The sequence below is a fragment of the Westerdykella ornata genome, assembly GCF_010094085.1.
Source record: "Westerdykella ornata strain CBS 379.55 unplaced genomic scaffold EI97scaffold_26, whole genome shotgun sequence".
Classification (NCBI taxonomy): Eukaryota; Fungi; Ascomycota; class Dothideomycetes; order Pleosporales; family Sporormiaceae; genus Westerdykella; species Westerdykella ornata.
In genome coordinates this window covers 143,265-159,699 of record NW_022986876.1, presented here as the reverse complement: position 1 = coordinate 159,699, position 16,435 = coordinate 143,265, and the positions used below count along the sequence as shown (strand labels likewise).

Here is a 16,435-nt window from a genome sequence, read left to right as displayed (position 1 = left end):
GCTAACTAACCGCTTTTAGACACCTGAGCTAGGTACGCGAGGAGTGAGAAAGTATAGAACTGTGCACACGGTGTAGGCCAAGCGGATCTTATTTCAATCGACAGCCGGCATTTCAGGCCAAGATCGAGGGCGGTCAATAATATCTTTCCTTGTATGACTGGGAGTAGTCCCAGCTTCCAAATCGGTACAGACAAGTCCATGCTACCTAAGGTATCTAGTCCGAGTCCGTCATCACCAACCCTACATGAAACCTCTCACCCCCCGAAACCCTCCACTCTTCGCCTTATCCTTCTTCTGCTCCTTCTCCTCCTTCTTCCTCTGCTCCCTCTCCTCCTTCTCCTTCTTCTTGGCCGCAGCCTGCGCCCCGCCTACTCCAGGAGTCAGGGCCGGGTCCATGAACGGGTACACCAGGAACGGCGACGTCATATTGGAAGATGCAAACTCACCGCGCCCATAGACCCTGCTGCTCTCGGACTTCGGCGCCTTGCCGCTGCCATTGTTGCCTTGGTCTCCCTTGCTGCTGTTCGTGTCGACGCTCTTGGAGCTCCTGCCGCTCGAAGCCACGCCGTCGCCAGGGGTGGATGCGTGGTAATGTGTGCTTGGGGCGGCGCCAAAGGCAGCGGAGAAGTCCTGGCCAAAGCCGATGGTGGCGGGGGCGACGCGTTTGGAGGGCTTGGAGTGCAGTTTTTCGAGGCGGACGGGTCGGGCTTGCGTTTGGTTCGAGGATCTACTTGATTCTTCGTTGTGAGGGGGACTTTGTACCGAGACTGGCGAGTTGAGTTGGCTATAGTTGGAATCGTAGTCCTGGTATTCCTCCTCCGTAATGAGTGGTGCGAGTTGCCTTGAGTTGCGAGACTCGCTGCGTTTGCGGAAACTGAAGGCTCGGCTGAGCGACGACTCGGTCTCAGGACTGCCAACAGTGTAGCTATGTCTTTCCTCCTGAGGCCATTTCCGGCCCTGGTCGGCCTCGAGCTGGGCCTCCAGTTCTTGGTGTTTCATCTGGAGTTCTATGAAATCGTCCTGCAGCTTACGATGGATCTTCTTCAGCGACTGCAGTTTGGCGTTACTTGCTGCCAACGCAGAGTCAATCATCTGCTGTACGGAAGAAGGAAGCTGTCCCGATTGCACTGGCTCCTTCCTCGCATTGGCCAACTGCTTTTCTAGTTCCGCGATGCGGTTTCCATAGGTCCGAATGGCTCGTTCACGCTCCCGGTCCCTGCTATTCAGCCTCATGTTCGCCGCTTCGAGATCCAGCCGAAGTTGATCTCGTTCGTGAATCAGTTCATCCATTTCCTGGCCCTGATCCTGGAATGATATGGTCCTCTCCTGCATGGCCTCCAGCTCGCGTCGAAGGTTGCCGTAATCTTGAAGCTCGAATTCCAGAGCACGGCTCCGCTGCTCAGCTCTGAGCTGCTCGGCCTCCGCCTTCTCGACCATTCGCTTGAGGTGTTCGCAATCCTGTTGGGTCTTCTTCAATTCGTAACGCAGCTCATCTTCGCTGCTTTGCCACACCTTCTGGTCCTCTCTGAGAGCCTTGACCTTGGAGCTCAGCTCGACCTCCCACTTCTTGGATTGGCTGCGGCTGGTAAGAGTCTCTTTCTTCAATTGTGCGTAAAGCTCATTGGCCTTGGCGAGCCTGGCCTTCAGCGTACGGTTTGCATTGATCAGGTTTTGCGTCTCTGCAGCATCCGTCGCCTCTTTGATGTGTTTCCTCTGCAGCTGCCCGATATGTGCCAGGTGCTGTTGCTTCAGATACCGTTCAAAGTTCAAGTCGTTGCGGAGCAACATGACCTCCCTTTGCAATGCGGCCATACTCTGTTCCCTGAAGTAAGATTCCATTTGATCAGCCGTTGCAGTTGAAACGGTTTGCGCAAAGTCTCCAATCCGATGTGCCGGCGCATTGAGTTGCAAAGGGTTGTTCATCAACGAGTCGCCGAACAGGCCTGGCTTGTTCTCCACTTTGGCAGGAGGCAAGATCGGCGAGTCCATGACATCAAGAGGTTTGACCAATTCAGATGCAGAGCCGGGGGACTTTGGCGATGTGGGCGGAGGTGGACCATCACCTGGGGCCCCGGTGGCCGAAGGAGAGAACATGGTTGACTGCGTATTCCGCCAACTGACGGCGCCGTCATTGTTATCGTCTCCCGTATCTTCTTTCGGTGTGGTGGGATTCTCTGTTTCTGGCACAGGAGGGACGGGCAGAGGCGGGAGTTGGGAGGTAGGCGGCGGACCTGGATCGCACAAGGACGTCGAGACAGCCATGCAGAGATCCATGCACTCCGTGACAATATCCGCAGGGTCGGCCTTGGCCCATCTGTTCTCGGCCAATTCATCCTCGATGGTGGTCGTGAACAGGTTGGGATGCAAGACATGTACTCTCCGATAGGGCTCACTTCTGCTCTGAATCAAATCCTGGTCCAGGTCGAGATCCTGGGCGCCGGGGAAATTCTGGGACTTGAGGTACTTTCGTGATTTCCTTAGGAAGCTCATAAAGTTGAGAGGGAATAGACCATAGAGAAAAGTGAAATAGTGGAGGATTGTCGGAGGAGCGCCATCCGGATAGGCTGTCGACTGGGGAAGCTGTTCCCAATCCTGGTCGGCATTCATTTCTTCCTGAGAGCCTTGGTCCTGGAGTCCCTCGGATTGTTGATCGAGGCTGCGAGGGTTCGAGGTAGCAGTGATTTTATCCCAGCACAGGACCCTACTGTAAATAAGGAAAAGTTTGGCGAGATGGAAGTCCGAAGTCAGGGAGGGAGCGATGTGCGGCAGAAGCATGATCAGGTTGAGCAAGGCAAGGTCAATAGCCGTGGAAGATGTGTCGAATAGCAAGCACTTCTCCAGATGCTCGATCAGCGGGGTCTCCAGGACGAGATATAGGTGCGGTGGCTGCAGGCGGACGAAGCCACTTAGAAGATTCAGGGCCTGTATCCTGGTCTCCTTCCTTACCAAGAGGCTATCGAGAGCGAGGATATATTCCTGTAGCGACAGTCAGCCTTACCGTGCGCGTTCTCGGGAGATAGGGATGCGAATGCTACTCCAATTCCTGATATGACCCGGTGAACCTACCTTTGGTTTTCGACGCCCAAAAGCTACCAACACATTCTCCACCTCGTGCGTCGCGAACTCATTATCCGCCGTGTTCGCCTGCACATTCGGAATCCTCGTCCTGGCAAGCCACTCGGACAGCAGCTTGTCGGAGCACTTCCTCGACAGCTTCGCCCTCTCCCCACTCTTGTCTTCATCTGCATCAAACACCAGTATATCGAGCAGGAAACCCCGAGCCTCCTCGATATCGCTTCGCTTGTGGCCAAGCTCACAGATGACGGGCCGTATCATCATGTCATACCAGTCCAAGAAGCGCGAGTCGCCGGCGAGTGCTGGCCAGACGCGGCGCAAAGCTGTGAGAAAGGCGCAATGCTTGTCGGGGCTGGTCGCAACATGGCGCTTATAGATGGAGACGAAGTCTTTGTGGAAGCGCTGGGAGTCATGCTCCTCTATGTTGCGGTAGCGCTCGAGAAAGGCATCGATGGTTTGGAGCAGCTCATCGGGAAGAGGGCAGGGTACTGTGGGCGCGGCGAAGGCGGTGTTGAGCGCTCGAACTGTTTCGTGCATGGACCTGGAGGAGAGGGTAAGCCGGCAACCTTTGTGTTGATGAGGAAGGGAAAGGCAAGGAGGAGCACAATATGGAGGCTTGCAGAGGTGGAAGCTCACCCAGTTGCGGCCATGTCGAATGGATGTCGCTGTGAATCAATTGGAGGTCTATAATCTGGTCCGGCGCATTGGAGAGTAGTGTAACTCTCTCCACGGGCGCTGTGGAAGAGAAGACGAAAGGTAGAAGCAGATCAACAAGTGGAAGTCGGCTACAGAGAAGAATGCGTGGGGTCGCGACGTATGAGTGCAGATGGCTATGGATAGTTAGATGTGGAATGACGGCGGCATTCTCGATCTTTGCTAGCAAGTTGATTGGGCGACTATGGCGAATGATTGTGTCAAAAGAAAAACTGCGGCTTTTCTCTGACGAGACGGCCCTGCAGCGTCCTCAAAGTCATCACCTTGGGGCCAGACGAACCGACAATGTTTTCTGCTTGCGACGCCCCAATTCACCCTCTGGCCGTTACGAGGAGGCGTTCGCGTGAGGCTTGGCATGGGTGCTTGCAAGGGTACGCAAAGAGTCGTGTTCCAGCCCCGCCGCCGGCGAAGGGAGGCGCTCTTTGGTGTGACCCTATCGCCCTCTCTTATTCACCCCACGTGGGTGTTCTCTGTTGGGCTTCTCTATCATACTACTGGCGATTGTTGCTCTGCCTCAAACATATTTGTCCAAGCGAAATCTTTTCGATAGCTTCATGGCGTCAGATACGATCATCCACGAGCAACTATCAATCAATTAGTTCCTCAAGTTCATCTGATGGGCTGGATCGGGTCTTTTCACTGAGGACAATGGCATCAGTCAGCACTACAGGGCTGGGGTTTCCAATAATGCAACTCCACTCCAATTCCAATCATGCAGCACCTTTTGCCCCATCACAAACCCCCCAGCTACATCCGAAAGACTTCCCTTCCGGGTTTGACTGAATGGAAGCATCGAATCGCTCAACCAATCCCCTCCCAGCAGCGACCAAATCGAAATCCGGCTCCATTGTACCGAGCAGTACTCCGTACAGAATACCAACTTGTTACTCTCCACGAGCCTTGCCCGCATTCCTCCTCCAACGTACGATTCTTTGGTCCCTATGCCCCTGGTATTGTACCTTACCTTTCAGTGCCTGTGCCGCAACCGAGCAGTCCTCTCCAGGCTTACCTCCACACGCATAGTAATAACTCTTATCTCTGCCCAGATCCAGGCCCTCTGCGACCTCCGTAGTAGCAAGAAGTATTTTTGACCTGCTAGCTAGGTCTTCGACTTTATTAGCATTTCTCTCTCAACACCCATACCATACGCCTACCCAGATATCCAGTCCGTGGGAGCCACACACCGTATCTGCATCCGACCCCAGACCCTCACGGTAACCCCAAGACCGTTGTTGATCAAGTACCGGCAGTGCGGCCGTCCGCATGCATCTCGCAGACATTTGAGCATGGTGGTACAGCTCGAGCAGGGTACTTGTTGGCTCTCCGCATCCCTTCACCCCTGAGTTCATATATCATATCGGCTTCCTTTTTTCCCAGGGCCGGAACTCTAGTTCTTCTCCGAGGAGACGACGGCTGTTGTACGTTGTACATCTTCGGGATAGCAGAAGGGCTTGTTGTGATGTGTAATCCCGAGCAAGTCGTGGACCTGAGGTCGTATTCTGCTCGCACGGGCGAGAATTCCTCGATTCCCTCCCCCTCAACACCTCTCAAACACCCTATACAACCCCTTCAGATTCGCCACCTCCACCACCCCCTTCAACAACCCCCTCGTCCCCACCAGCCTCGCCTTGCAAGCCGGGAACAGCACAAACTCCACCGCGTGCTTAACTCTCTCCCTTCTCACCGCAATCTCCGCATCCTCTTCGACAGCCTTTTCTTTCCCTTTACCCTTGCCAGACCCCTCACCGCCCTGAATCTGATTCTGGTCTGTATTCTGACTTGTACTTGGCGGCGCCAAAGGCAGACACTCCGGCGTATAGAAAGCCGCCAACTCCCTCAGAAACGAGTGAAAACATTCCTTCTCCTCCACCCAATTCACATGCGGACCCAACCTCAGCAGAAACTGCGGCAGCTTCGCCAGCGAAGGCGTATACCCTTTAACCAGCAGCGGTAAGCAGCACAGCTCCCCCTCTTCCGTAATCTCCATGGAGAAGTACTCCTCGAGCAACGCCCGCCGATCCACCAACTGCTCCTTCACCGTCGCGACAACCTCAGCCCAATCGACCTCGTCGGCAGCGTCCCCCGCATTCCGCTTCTCCTGCTCGGCGCCTATCCGCAACAGTTCCTCCAGATCAAGCGGCGGATGCAATCGGATTTCGCCAAAATTCGCAAAGTCGGTCAGGCCAAGCTGGTAAAAGTACTCGTTGAAGAGCATCCCGTAATCGACGAGGAAGAGCTTCACCCCGCCCTGGATCGCCGCTATGCGCTTCTGCTCGTCGACGATGCCCACGAAGGTGTGCGTCGAGATGATGTCGGTGAGTTCGTGGTGCATGGCGTCGCGGACCTCGGCGCGCAGCTCTCTGATGCTGGTGAGGCGGCAGGTCGTGGGTTCGCGCTCGACGTACGTGTATTCGTATTCCTTGTCTGGTTCGTCCGTGGTGGTTTTGCCTTCGCCGATCGAGGGCCGGGATTGCAGCATCGAAGTGATCTTGCGGGCGGAGGCATCGGTACGAACAAGGTTGTTTACGTAGGGCTTCTTGGTAGGCGCTGGTTTCTGCGACGGTCGAGGAATGCTGCCGTCCGGAGTGTCGTCGGTGGCAGGAACGGTGGGAATAATCTGCTTCATTGGCGTGGCAAACGGGACTTTTGGGTTGGTAGAGAGAAGGGACTGCGTCATGAAGGAACGGCTTGTGTCGACTTTGCCTAGGCTGTTGCGGATCTCTTCGCAGATGATTTCGACTATCTCATCTTCGTTGAGAAAGTGCACTTCGCGCTTCGTCGGATGGACGTTGACGTCCACTCTGTGTGGTTCGATCTCTAGACTCAGATAGACGAACGGGTGACCACCTTTTGGAAGAAACGTTGCGTACGTCTGTTCGATGCTTTTCTTGATCGCTGCAGATTCGACTGCACGGTGGTTGATGAAAAGCAGCAAAGTGGTACGTTTGGCGCTGTAGTTTGCACTGCTAATCCACGCCTCGCACTTGAAGCCCCATCGGTCGTTGCCAGTCTTGAAGCTGACGAGTTCATTGGCGACAGCGCTGCCATGTATCTGGCGGATGCGATCCAGCATCCCGGCACTGGCGGGGACCGAAAGTCCGCTGGAAGAATCGCCATGTTTCTTGCAGGAGAAGGCGACACCAAAGCAGTGGACTGCGTAGCGTCCAACCATTTCCAAGATTTTGGCGTACTCTTCACTAGCAGAACGAAATGCTTTTCTTCTTGAAGGCACGTTGTAGAAGAGATCTTCGACCTGGTAACCATCAGCTCGGAAGGCAACGAGGTACTCTGCGTTCCACGGACAGTGATTTGCGTGCCTGGCCGTCCAGCTATAGGCTTAGGCTCAGCACTCTGTCCGGGTTTCGGACTAGTAAGTTTCCCATCGGCATAGTGTGCTCTCCATGCACAACTGGACTCCTTCGTCCTAGTGGTAACGGTCAAATGAGCGATATGGCTAATACTAGCCAACGCTTCGCCACGGAAACCGTACGTCGCAATCGAACTGAGATCCTCAAAGGCTTTTAACTTGGACGTTGTAAACCGCTCACATAAAATCGGCAAGTCTTCTTTCTGGCAGAACTGTCAGTTGGAAAAGCAAACGGGGTGGCAAGACGGACATCGATCCCGTGGCCATTATCAGTGATCTGGAGAAGCTTAAGGCCGCCCTCTTTGGCTACCACGTCGAGTTGAGTCGCTCCAGCATCGACAGCGTTCTCGATAAGCTCTTTGAGAGCGTGGACTGGGGCTACGATGATTTCCCCTGCAGCGATCTTGTTCACGACGTCTTGAGCGAGCGCTTTGATTCTACGCGGAGCCGGCAGTGGGAGTGGATCCTCCGCTTTTCTTTTCGTGCCATGCGGAGGCGGTGCGTCGACTTCCATTGCCTCCGTCATTATACTATACAATTGAAGCGAAAAGTGATTAGAAGCTGAGTGGTGTTGATCGATTGATGAAGGCAGGCGGGCACGTAACCCATCCCAGAATGGTTTAGCGGACAACACGCTATCACGTGATATGGTTGGACCTTTCAAGGCCAACAATATACTAGGTTTTAAGATGGTATTCATACCTGCCTTGAGGTTCCGTTACCTGCTCTGAAATAGGTCAAGAGTGTTTGGTTGTAACATGGCGGTCTCCTTTCAACTTCTCTCCCGACATCGAGCCTAATCTTCGAACGCATCGTGATAACCTTTCGAAGTCAGTAACCCCGCAACCAGTGCTTGTTTATTCACAACACGTCCATCTGATGCCCCTTTGGGAGTGACATTGAGATATATCCTTATACCCTATCGACGGCGACCGAGGCCTCACTTGCAAGGTGAAGTCTGAAGTCCACTTGCAAAGAGAGGAACTACACCCTAGCAGCCTGAGCGATCCAGCATCAGCAGTAACATTCGTCAGGAACATCCAGACCGATCCGTACAAGGGGACGATATGAGTGCAAGCCATATACTGTGATAATACCTCGCATCTTATCTTGAGGTGAAGGAAAATACATGATTTTTCTCTAGCCTCACATAATCCACCATGATCCAAGGCAAAAGAAACCCCGACATTGTTTTGAACCGCCTCGAAGGAAACCATGCCGCATCGAGTAGCCAACCGTAACGCCTATGCAACCGAATTCGCCGGCAGGTAGATGTTGACTGAAGAACTAAGGAGAGGATCCGCCTGACACTGGTACACCCGAGAACGCCTCGCTAATGTTTGAAACCGGACTGCACTATCGAGACCCCACATAGAGTTCGAACAAGGTATCAAAGGAATCTTGGGTCGAAACCGTATATAGGTTTCCCCAGCTGTTATGTGTTAGCACCGCAAAGCTAGACAAATAAGTTATAGGACGTACCTTGTTGAGCGCATATATCACATGTTTCACCAGGACAGTGGAGTGACCGCAGTGCTCTGTTCGTATTTTGTCAGCGTGATCCAACCAAGCCAATTCGCAAGAGCAGCTTACCGGCTACGGCTACAGCGTCCTTCAAGATCTACCAAAACATGTCAGCATGATCTCTCGTGAACAATAGGTCGCAGAGGCCTTACCATCTCCAATCTTTGCCTGAGCGCAGCGCGAATGTCATCATAGATCGTAGCACTCATTCTTTTCACACCTCCACGTCGCGCCAGCCGTCTACGCGAAAGAGTCAGCTTCGAATACGCCAGTAATAAATGGAAGCCGAAGACCACCGTACCGGATATCGCCCTTAGTGATGCCCTGAATGGTATCGCGAGGGATTTTCCTGCAGTCGTAATCAGTATTCCGCTTTCAAGCGCCCACAGCAATTGACTCACTTGTGCCTTTTCATTGTTTTGCCTTTCCCAAGCCCGAGCCCCAGCGATCCCTTCCCGCGGCCAAGTCCCAAGCCCAGCATGTTAGCTCTTGAAGCCTGGGGAGACGCTGTGTTGCTCGATGCCGCAACGGATCGCCTCACGCCCGCAAAGGGCTGGGCGCGCTCGTTGGACATGTTGATGAATGTGGCGACGTTGTAGAGTCGATGAAGTGGAACAAGAACAAGATACCCGATGGCGATTGTCAACTATCAGTCTACCATATTTAGCGCGGGGACGCACCGCCACAGGTCTTCGACGAAACACGAAACGCGGGGGCGCGGAATCACATGTGTACAAGTGTGGCGCAACGGCGACCCGACAGCAATAGCGAATCAAAGGGAAGTATAAGATGTGAAGAGAAAACGAGTGCTGCAAACGAGAATCGCAGTCAGACGGCCGAGAGAGCGGGCTGGGCTTACTATAGTTAACGATTCTGCTGCTTTCTCAAGCTCACCGACAGAACTATATTGGACAAAGTTGCGGTGGCAGCTGTGTACTGCGCTCACCGGTCAAAGTAGATTTCACAGCGACGCAATGGGCAAAAGTAGTTGGTATTGATTAAGTAGGGTATTTCTCAGGCGCCGGTCCTGCGACGTGAATGACTATAGTCCGTAGTAAATGCAACTGTTTGCTCATGAGATGAATGTGGCTTCCATGAATAGCGAACCCTCCTCTTTCTTGACCTCATCACCAATCTTGACCTCAAGCGTCATCTTGGGAGCGAACTGATATATGTACGGCTTGGTACCAACAGCGCTAGCGACAATCGTCTTCACGAACCCGGGCACCTCGGCCATCACGTCGACGCGATCAAGACGGTCGCCAATCGAACCAACAAGGCTCGCCGAGACGTCTTTTCCATCTTCGGTCTTGCCATTCCAGTGGCATGCAACAGCACTAGGCTGTGGCCAATCGTTATCGGAATCCTGCCCGCTCTCGGTATGCTTGACTTCAAGACCAGCAGTTCCCGCCATGAGCAGTTTATCGTGTGCAACAATGCCTCCAACCCGCACAACAGTGGAACCATAGGACGGCGGAGTGGTGAATTCCATAATCACAGCAGAATAGCTGGGGGAATGGAAGTTGACGAAATTCCAACGAGAAGCTTTAGAGGCGCTGTGAGCAGACATTCCGGGCAACGCAACGGACAAGTTAACATACCTGCGTGATGTGGCTTCATGCCCTGCAAGGCAAAACTGAAAAAGCCGCGCCCTTTGCAGTTGATCTCTCCTTCCTTGGTGATTATCCTGCCTTCGACATCGCACCTGGGCCAGAAAGCATGACGCATGGATCCCCACGGGTTCTTAGGATCTGTCCCGTAATTGCTTGTGCCGTTCTCCCCGCCCATAAAACCAGGAGCCGTTCTTACGAACTTGAGATCGACGATGCTATTTTCGTTCGTGACCGATTTGATCGTGTACGAGTTGCCGTCCTCGGACAGCTCGACCGAGAGGTTATCGGCAAAGAATGAATACTGTTCCTGGTCGAAGCCGTGATTCGAGAGCGGATCAGAAGACCAGAGGGGCTCTTTCTCCTGATTGGGATAGAATATCTTGCAGTTAAACTGGCACGTGATCCTCAAGCCCCTAGCACAAGGGGTTAATACTTGTAAGCGAGGGAGACGTTTGGGCACGTGTCCTTACACGACATTACTGTAGAGAGCTTGTACAAATCCGATATGGCCCGACTCGGTGAAGAAGTAGAACGTCTGCGTTTCAACACACGTTTGATTGATGGTCATCCACTTCAGATGATCCTTGGTAAGTTCCGTGTAAGCAGGCTCGCCCTCTCGCTGGCCAACGGGTTGAATGGCTGTTGGACCATACTCGGGCTCCTGAGTCCCGGCCACGTTTGCTAACCTGGAGGTTGGTAAGTCACAGTCGTATGTGATTTAGATCGGGAGAGGCGCCCAGGGGGTAGTGCAAGAGACTCACTGTTGCTTGAAATAGTTAAACATGATGATTCTACAGAATCCGCGTGGCAGTACTGCGTATCCAAGAGACGAGGGGTAAGTTGGGGCAGAGCCAAGGGTGCAAGAAGTCTCCGCGAAAAGACAACGCAAAATTTGGAGGGCGGGCTGAGGGGGTACAGCCGGTGAAGCGTGACAAAGCGTGGAAACAGATACTGTGCAGCTCCCTGAGCGCACCTATGATATCCCAATAGGTATCTGGAAACCAACAATGTTGTACGGTGATATAGCGTGGGTGATGTGCAGGGGGAGTCGTGTCCAGGGGAGAGAGAATCTATGGCAAGCCTCGGAGAGACGGCGGCGTGACGTCTTTCCGGTGCCCAGGTGGGCTGGACCGTGCGCCTGATTACGAGCTCCAAAATCTACCTCCATCAAGTCCCCGCTACAAGCAGTCACACAAGCTATCCACCGCCACTGTACCCATTTGTGCAATCTTGAAGCTGTTTTTGCCTCATTTGTTCACACAGAAGACGGCCAGCAACAGCAATCGTCGATCCTGGAGTGTCCGGTCCCCATTTGGCCCACGCTGAGGGACTGATTACTCCACCGCGGGGTCTATCAAGGTCCTCACACCGTTTTCTCACAGCACCACAATTGGCATACACTCTTTTGCTCGCGCCTCTTTTCTGTCGTTGGAATTGCTTTTGGTCTTGCCTGTTCGCTTTGGAGCATCTTATCGTTGGTACCGGCGACCCCATTCTGGGCAGCCGAAGCTGCGCATGTGTAGTCAATACACACTTAGTAAGTCACCAAAGTTCGTATGCATCTCCATATTCCTGTCGCTAAGAGCCAGTCTGGTCTACGAAGATCCTTTGTACTTTTTCCTGGCTTAAGCGATGGAAAATACCTCTCGAGAAGTCCCAGCGCAGAGCGTGCGCTTCAGCGATGTGAACGAGGAGATAGAGCCTGCCACGAAGGAGGAGTTGAGATCTCTGTCCAATGCCCTACAGAATAGTCGTTGCCAGGTCCGGCGCATGGAGAATTTCTCCTTTGAACCAGTATCGCTTCCGCCTTCAAGAGTATGCAAAATCCCGCACATAGGCCCAAATCTACTCTAACACGCTAAACAGGCCCCTTCACCTCCTCCAGCCTCACGCACGTCTTCCGGACATTCTGTGCTCCGATCTCCAGCTGTTCATCGCCCATCTCCACCCTCATCCGCATTGCACTCCCCGCCGTTGACCCCAGCAGGAACCGCCTCGCAAGATGGAAAAACTAGCAGCGCTATTGGCGGCCCCAAACCTTCGAGTGATCCTGCTATGATGACTCCACAGATTTCCCCACCGCATGTACCGCCACCCACTTCAATGGAACCCGTCCAGCACAATCGCGAAGCTGAGCCGGTTCGGCGGTCGCGCTCTCCTCGACGCTCTCCACGCTCCACTCCGCCGCCCACCTCCGGTTCCGATGTTCCAGGGGTCATTGGTGCCCATCCAAAGCATCCCCCCATCTTCTCGGTCGGCCCAGCAGGGGACTCGCTCCCTCCGTCACGAGACTCGAGCCCATCCGCATCTACTGGCATTCGGACCCCAGGTAACCGCACCCCTGGAACGTTCACGCCGACGCATGGCCGGCCTCTCAACCCAGCAGGTGACAGAGATGACCCATACGCTCGCTCTAAACGACCTCCGCAACCGACCAATCCGCTTCCAGGTTCGCTGGACTCTCGCTTTGTATTTGGGCCATTCGGAGGACGAAGGAAACGCAGGGAGGATTCACCGACCATGTCAGCAAACACCTTGCCTAAGCCGAGAGGGAGCATGGAATCGAGTTGGCATGGGAATAAGCACCATATCCATGTAGACGAGGCCGATTCTCGCTCGATACTAGGTAAACAACATCACCATGGCTCTATGTCCGAGCTAAAGCGCTTTTTCAAACTGGGGAAACATAAAGAAAAGAGGGCTCAGTCACCAACGCCCTCTCTCAAGACGGAGAGGGCGGCGAAAAGTAAACCCACGGGATACGCAACTCCGCCAACCACTGCCAGTCACGAATCTGTTAGTGTTCCCTTCGCCGATGATCATGGCCTGCAAAGCAAATATGGGAAATTCGGAAAAGTCCTTGGCGCAGGCGCCGGTGGCTCCGTGCGCTTGATGAAACGCAGTAGCGACGGGGTCACGTTTGCGGTCAAGCAGTTCAGGCCGAGACACTCGTACGAGAAGGAGAAAGACTACAAGAAGAAGGTCACGGCAGAATTCTGCATAGGATCCACATTGCATCATGGCAATATCATCGAGACCATGGACCTGGTCAACGAGAAGGGGAATTACTATGTTGTTATGGAGTACGCACCGTATGATCTGTTTGCCATTGTCATGACGGGAAAGATGAGCCGTCAAGAGATCAGCTGCTGCACACTCCAAATCTTGAATGGGGTGACTTACTTGCATCAGATGGGTCTTGCCCATAGGGATTTGAAGCTGGACAATGTTGTGGTCAATGAACACGGAATCATGAAGATCATTGATTTTGGTAGCGCCATTGTCTTTCGATATCCTTTCGAAAACGACATTGTTCCGGCTACTGGTAAGCGGATCTTATCAATCGTTATATGACGTTCTAACAGGCCCAGGTATCGTTGGTTCAGATCCTTATTTGGCGCCCGAGGTGTATGATGCGAAGTCATATGATCCTCAACCGGTAGATATTTGGTCGCTCGCCATCATCTTCTGTTGCATGACACTGCGTCGATTTCCCTGGAAACAGCCCCGGCTGTCTGACAACTCCTACAAACTATTCGTGTCTCCGCCGAATGATGGTCCCCGACTAAGTCACCACCATCACGACTCGAATCCCGATTCTTCAGTTGATCCACACCGAGGTGCACGCTCAGAGCCGACATCTCGCCTGCCATCAGCTCGCGCGCCTGAATCCACTCACCAGGACAAGGACGGAGCCGAGTCCATCTCGACCGAACCGGGCCCCGAGAAGGAGAAGGAGAAGCAACCGCCAACGGTGATCAAAGGCCCTTGGAGGCTCCTGCGTTTGCTGCCGAGGGAGACGAGGCATATCATCGGGCGAATGCTGGAGATTGATCCCAAAAAGCGTGCGACCCTGGACGAGATCTTGAACGATAAGTGGGTTCTCAACAGCCAAGTGTGCTCGCAGGAGGCTGCAGGCAGGATTATCCGCGCAAGCGACCACGAGCACACGCTCGAGGGTCCGTCATCGACGTCGTCTGCACCACCCAGCAAGCAGCAAAAGTGAATGAGTGTATAGCAGTGATCTTCATTACCGTTCTACTCCTCAACAACGCATATATGGTCCGAACTGTAAGCAGAAGTGGCGAGCGGATAAATTGAGACATGTACATGGATGTTCGTAAGGAGGATGTCGGCGTTGGAAAAGGGTCAAGTATTTTGGTCGTCGCAAGCGATTTCGCATTGGAGATGTGTGATAGACGGTTGGGTTTTCGTCCTTCTAGGTTTTTCTTATTGGATATTCTCTTCACTCGGTCCATCGATGCATTGGTTCGGGTTTTCGTTTTTCTTGTACGTTTATGACGTATATGGTGGACTGGATATCACTCCCTTTGTGGGAATGTATATATTGAGCGCGTAGGAAGTAAATAGCGAAAAGTAATATAGAAAAGATCATATGGACTTTTCTTTGAGATTGCGATTCAGAAATGGGAATGGAAAGGGATAGATCTGCATTTATGCCGACATTATGCAGAATCAAGAAGAGATTGATTTTGGCCAATGTTGAGGGTGAGTGATGTGTGAGTGGTTTTCATGGGGTCAGATATCCGTCTTCCTCGTGGATGTAGCGGTGTGTTGGGCTTTTGAAATCAGCTATAGGTGTCAGCGTGCTATATACCGTCCTCCAAAAAAAAAGTGATCTACCTTGGTCCACACAGAGGACAATACAAAGTCGATGAAATAGCGAAATACATCAACTCAAGGCACTCACGTGGCCCCATCACATCAATGATCACACAACCGTTCTCCCTCCCGATCTCGCAACCAGGTCACACACACCATGAGCAATCCTCGCCTAGCATTTCCCCATCCGGGAAATACGCACATGGGGCTGGGATGGGGCGTCAAACAAAAAGCTCCGCATCCGAAACGAAGGAGGCGGAGGCGGTAGCTTTAGACCGGGGTGTGAGGAAGCGATGGCAGGCGATGCCGCGATGGATCATGGCGTTGGCAGGCGATACGGGATGGGGTATTTTGCCGGTAGGACTATGGGAAGGTTTGGCTCAGAGAAAGCGAAATGGTAGATATGAGTGGTGTGAGCGGAGCGGGGAGATGTGAGGGCATAGACGATATGGGATATCGCGCATTAATGTGGTTCTTGACTATGCGTTCACACCATTCACGAACGCATGGCATGGCATGGCATGGCATGGCATGAACGGTCCAAGAGTGTCAATGGGAAGCTTCTGCCACAAACTACCGTCTTGACTGGTATGAATGTGGGGAAAATGTCTCCCGCTTGCGTGATCAACAAGCTGAGACGAAACGACAGGGTGCGTGCGTGTGTTTCGGATCTGTGGGTTGGGGTTGTTTCAGGTGTGGGTTCTGAGGCTGGGGGGAAGTTGGGAGTTGTGAACGAAAGGCGGGGTTAAAGACGGTGAAGGAAACTGAGATTCTTGTGAACCATATTATCCAGTTGTGAAGACCTGGTTATGCCAGCTGTGAGGATATGTATAGTAGGATAGTCATAACAGCAATCATAGTAGAAGTAGTTATCACTCCTAGCACGATTCCGGCGCCGCACATAGACAAGTCACAAACCTCTCCTCTTCCTGACTGGCTCTCTCCAAGGTGTCACAAGGTCATGCGCATCACCGGGACATGATTGACGACGTCCCACAAACCCACGATGTCCATGTCCGCATCGGAATCCAGCGGGGAGACTCTGAGAGGAATCTTTCGCCGTTACGCCGCACCACCAGCATTCCCACCGCTGATTGGCGTTCGTCAGCATGCAAGATAAGCCGTTCGTGTTTCCACACGGCGTGGTTTGTGACTCTGCCTCTCGGCGATCCCCAACGCCATCGCGAATTCCTGCCAGAACTTGCCTGGGATCGTGTTGGCTGGATCGACTGTGGACCCTCTCTCCTTCCAGGGTTGCGTGCGCTTGGCCTTTGATACTTAGGGGCACGGGCTTCCGCTGGTTTGTTGAACTTTTTCAGCTGACAAGCTTTTTCCTCTCGTCTCCTTTCTTTCTCAATTTTTTGTTTGGACCCGCGTGCGAGAAACGCTTCCCACAGATACCTATTCTACCTACCTAATAACCAGTTGAGGGCTTGGTTTCTCTTCTTGTTGCGAGTGGCAGTGGTTGTCTCTGGCAGATCAACGTCATTTTCACACACTACTTAGACGAGAGGGTTGG

At 53.1% G+C, this 16,435-nt stretch overlaps 5 protein-coding genes across 5 annotated transcripts; 1 reads left to right on the top strand and 4 right to left on the bottom strand.

Moving 5' to 3' along the window:
- Positions 1-85: 85 nt before the first annotated feature.
- On the bottom strand, positions 86-4,081 carry EI97DRAFT_435968 (uncharacterized protein). Its single transcript, XM_033798987.1, has 3 exons — positions 3,712-4,081; positions 3,067-3,616; positions 86-2,976 (listed from the first exon to the last, which is right to left on the bottom strand). Exons 1-3 carry the CDS (start codon positions 3,723-3,725, stop codon positions 241-243), a joined length of 3,300 nt encoding a protein of 1,099 aa, XP_033651083.1. The 5' UTR covers positions 3,726-4,081; the 3' UTR covers positions 86-240.
- A 1,245-nt stretch (positions 4,082-5,326) lies between these two features.
- On the bottom strand, positions 5,327-7,682 carry EI97DRAFT_444840 (DNA mismatch repair protein mutL; the record flags this gene model as incomplete). The annotated part of the gene is made up of 3 exons (XM_033799925.1): positions 5,327-7,042; positions 7,093-7,359; positions 7,407-7,682. 3 exons carry the CDS (start codon positions 7,680-7,682, stop codon positions 5,327-5,329), a joined length of 2,259 nt encoding a protein of 752 aa, XP_033651082.1.
- A 392-nt stretch (positions 7,683-8,074) lies between these two features.
- Positions 8,075-9,312, bottom strand: EI97DRAFT_435966 (histone-fold-containing protein). Its single transcript, XM_033798986.1, has 6 exons — positions 9,082-9,312; positions 8,982-9,029; positions 8,833-8,920; positions 8,750-8,777; positions 8,639-8,694; positions 8,075-8,588 (listed from the first exon to the last, which is right to left on the bottom strand). Exons 1-6 carry the CDS (start codon positions 9,252-9,254, stop codon positions 8,547-8,549), a joined length of 435 nt encoding a protein of 144 aa, XP_033651081.1. The 5' UTR covers positions 9,255-9,312; the 3' UTR covers positions 8,075-8,546.
- A 340-nt stretch (positions 9,313-9,652) lies between these two features.
- EI97DRAFT_435964 (survival factor 1) lies at positions 9,653-11,356 on the bottom strand. The gene is made up of 4 exons (XM_033798985.1): positions 11,055-11,356; positions 10,764-10,979; positions 10,282-10,706; positions 9,653-10,225 (listed from the first exon to the last, which is right to left on the bottom strand). Exons 1-4 carry the CDS (start codon positions 11,075-11,077, stop codon positions 9,753-9,755), a joined length of 1,137 nt encoding a protein of 378 aa, XP_033651080.1. The 5' UTR covers positions 11,078-11,356; the 3' UTR covers positions 9,653-9,752.
- A 108-nt stretch (positions 11,357-11,464) lies between these two features.
- On the top strand, positions 11,465-14,793 carry EI97DRAFT_435963 (Pkinase-domain-containing protein). The gene is made up of 4 exons (XM_033798984.1): positions 11,465-11,830; positions 11,883-12,108; positions 12,160-13,618; positions 13,665-14,793. The coding sequence occupies exons 2-4, from the start codon at positions 11,926-11,928 to the stop codon at positions 14,297-14,299; spliced, it is 2,277 nt and encodes a 758-aa protein (XP_033651079.1). The 5' UTR covers positions 11,465-11,830; positions 11,883-11,925; the 3' UTR covers positions 14,300-14,793.
- The last annotated feature ends 1,642 nt before the right edge of the window (positions 14,794-16,435 follow it).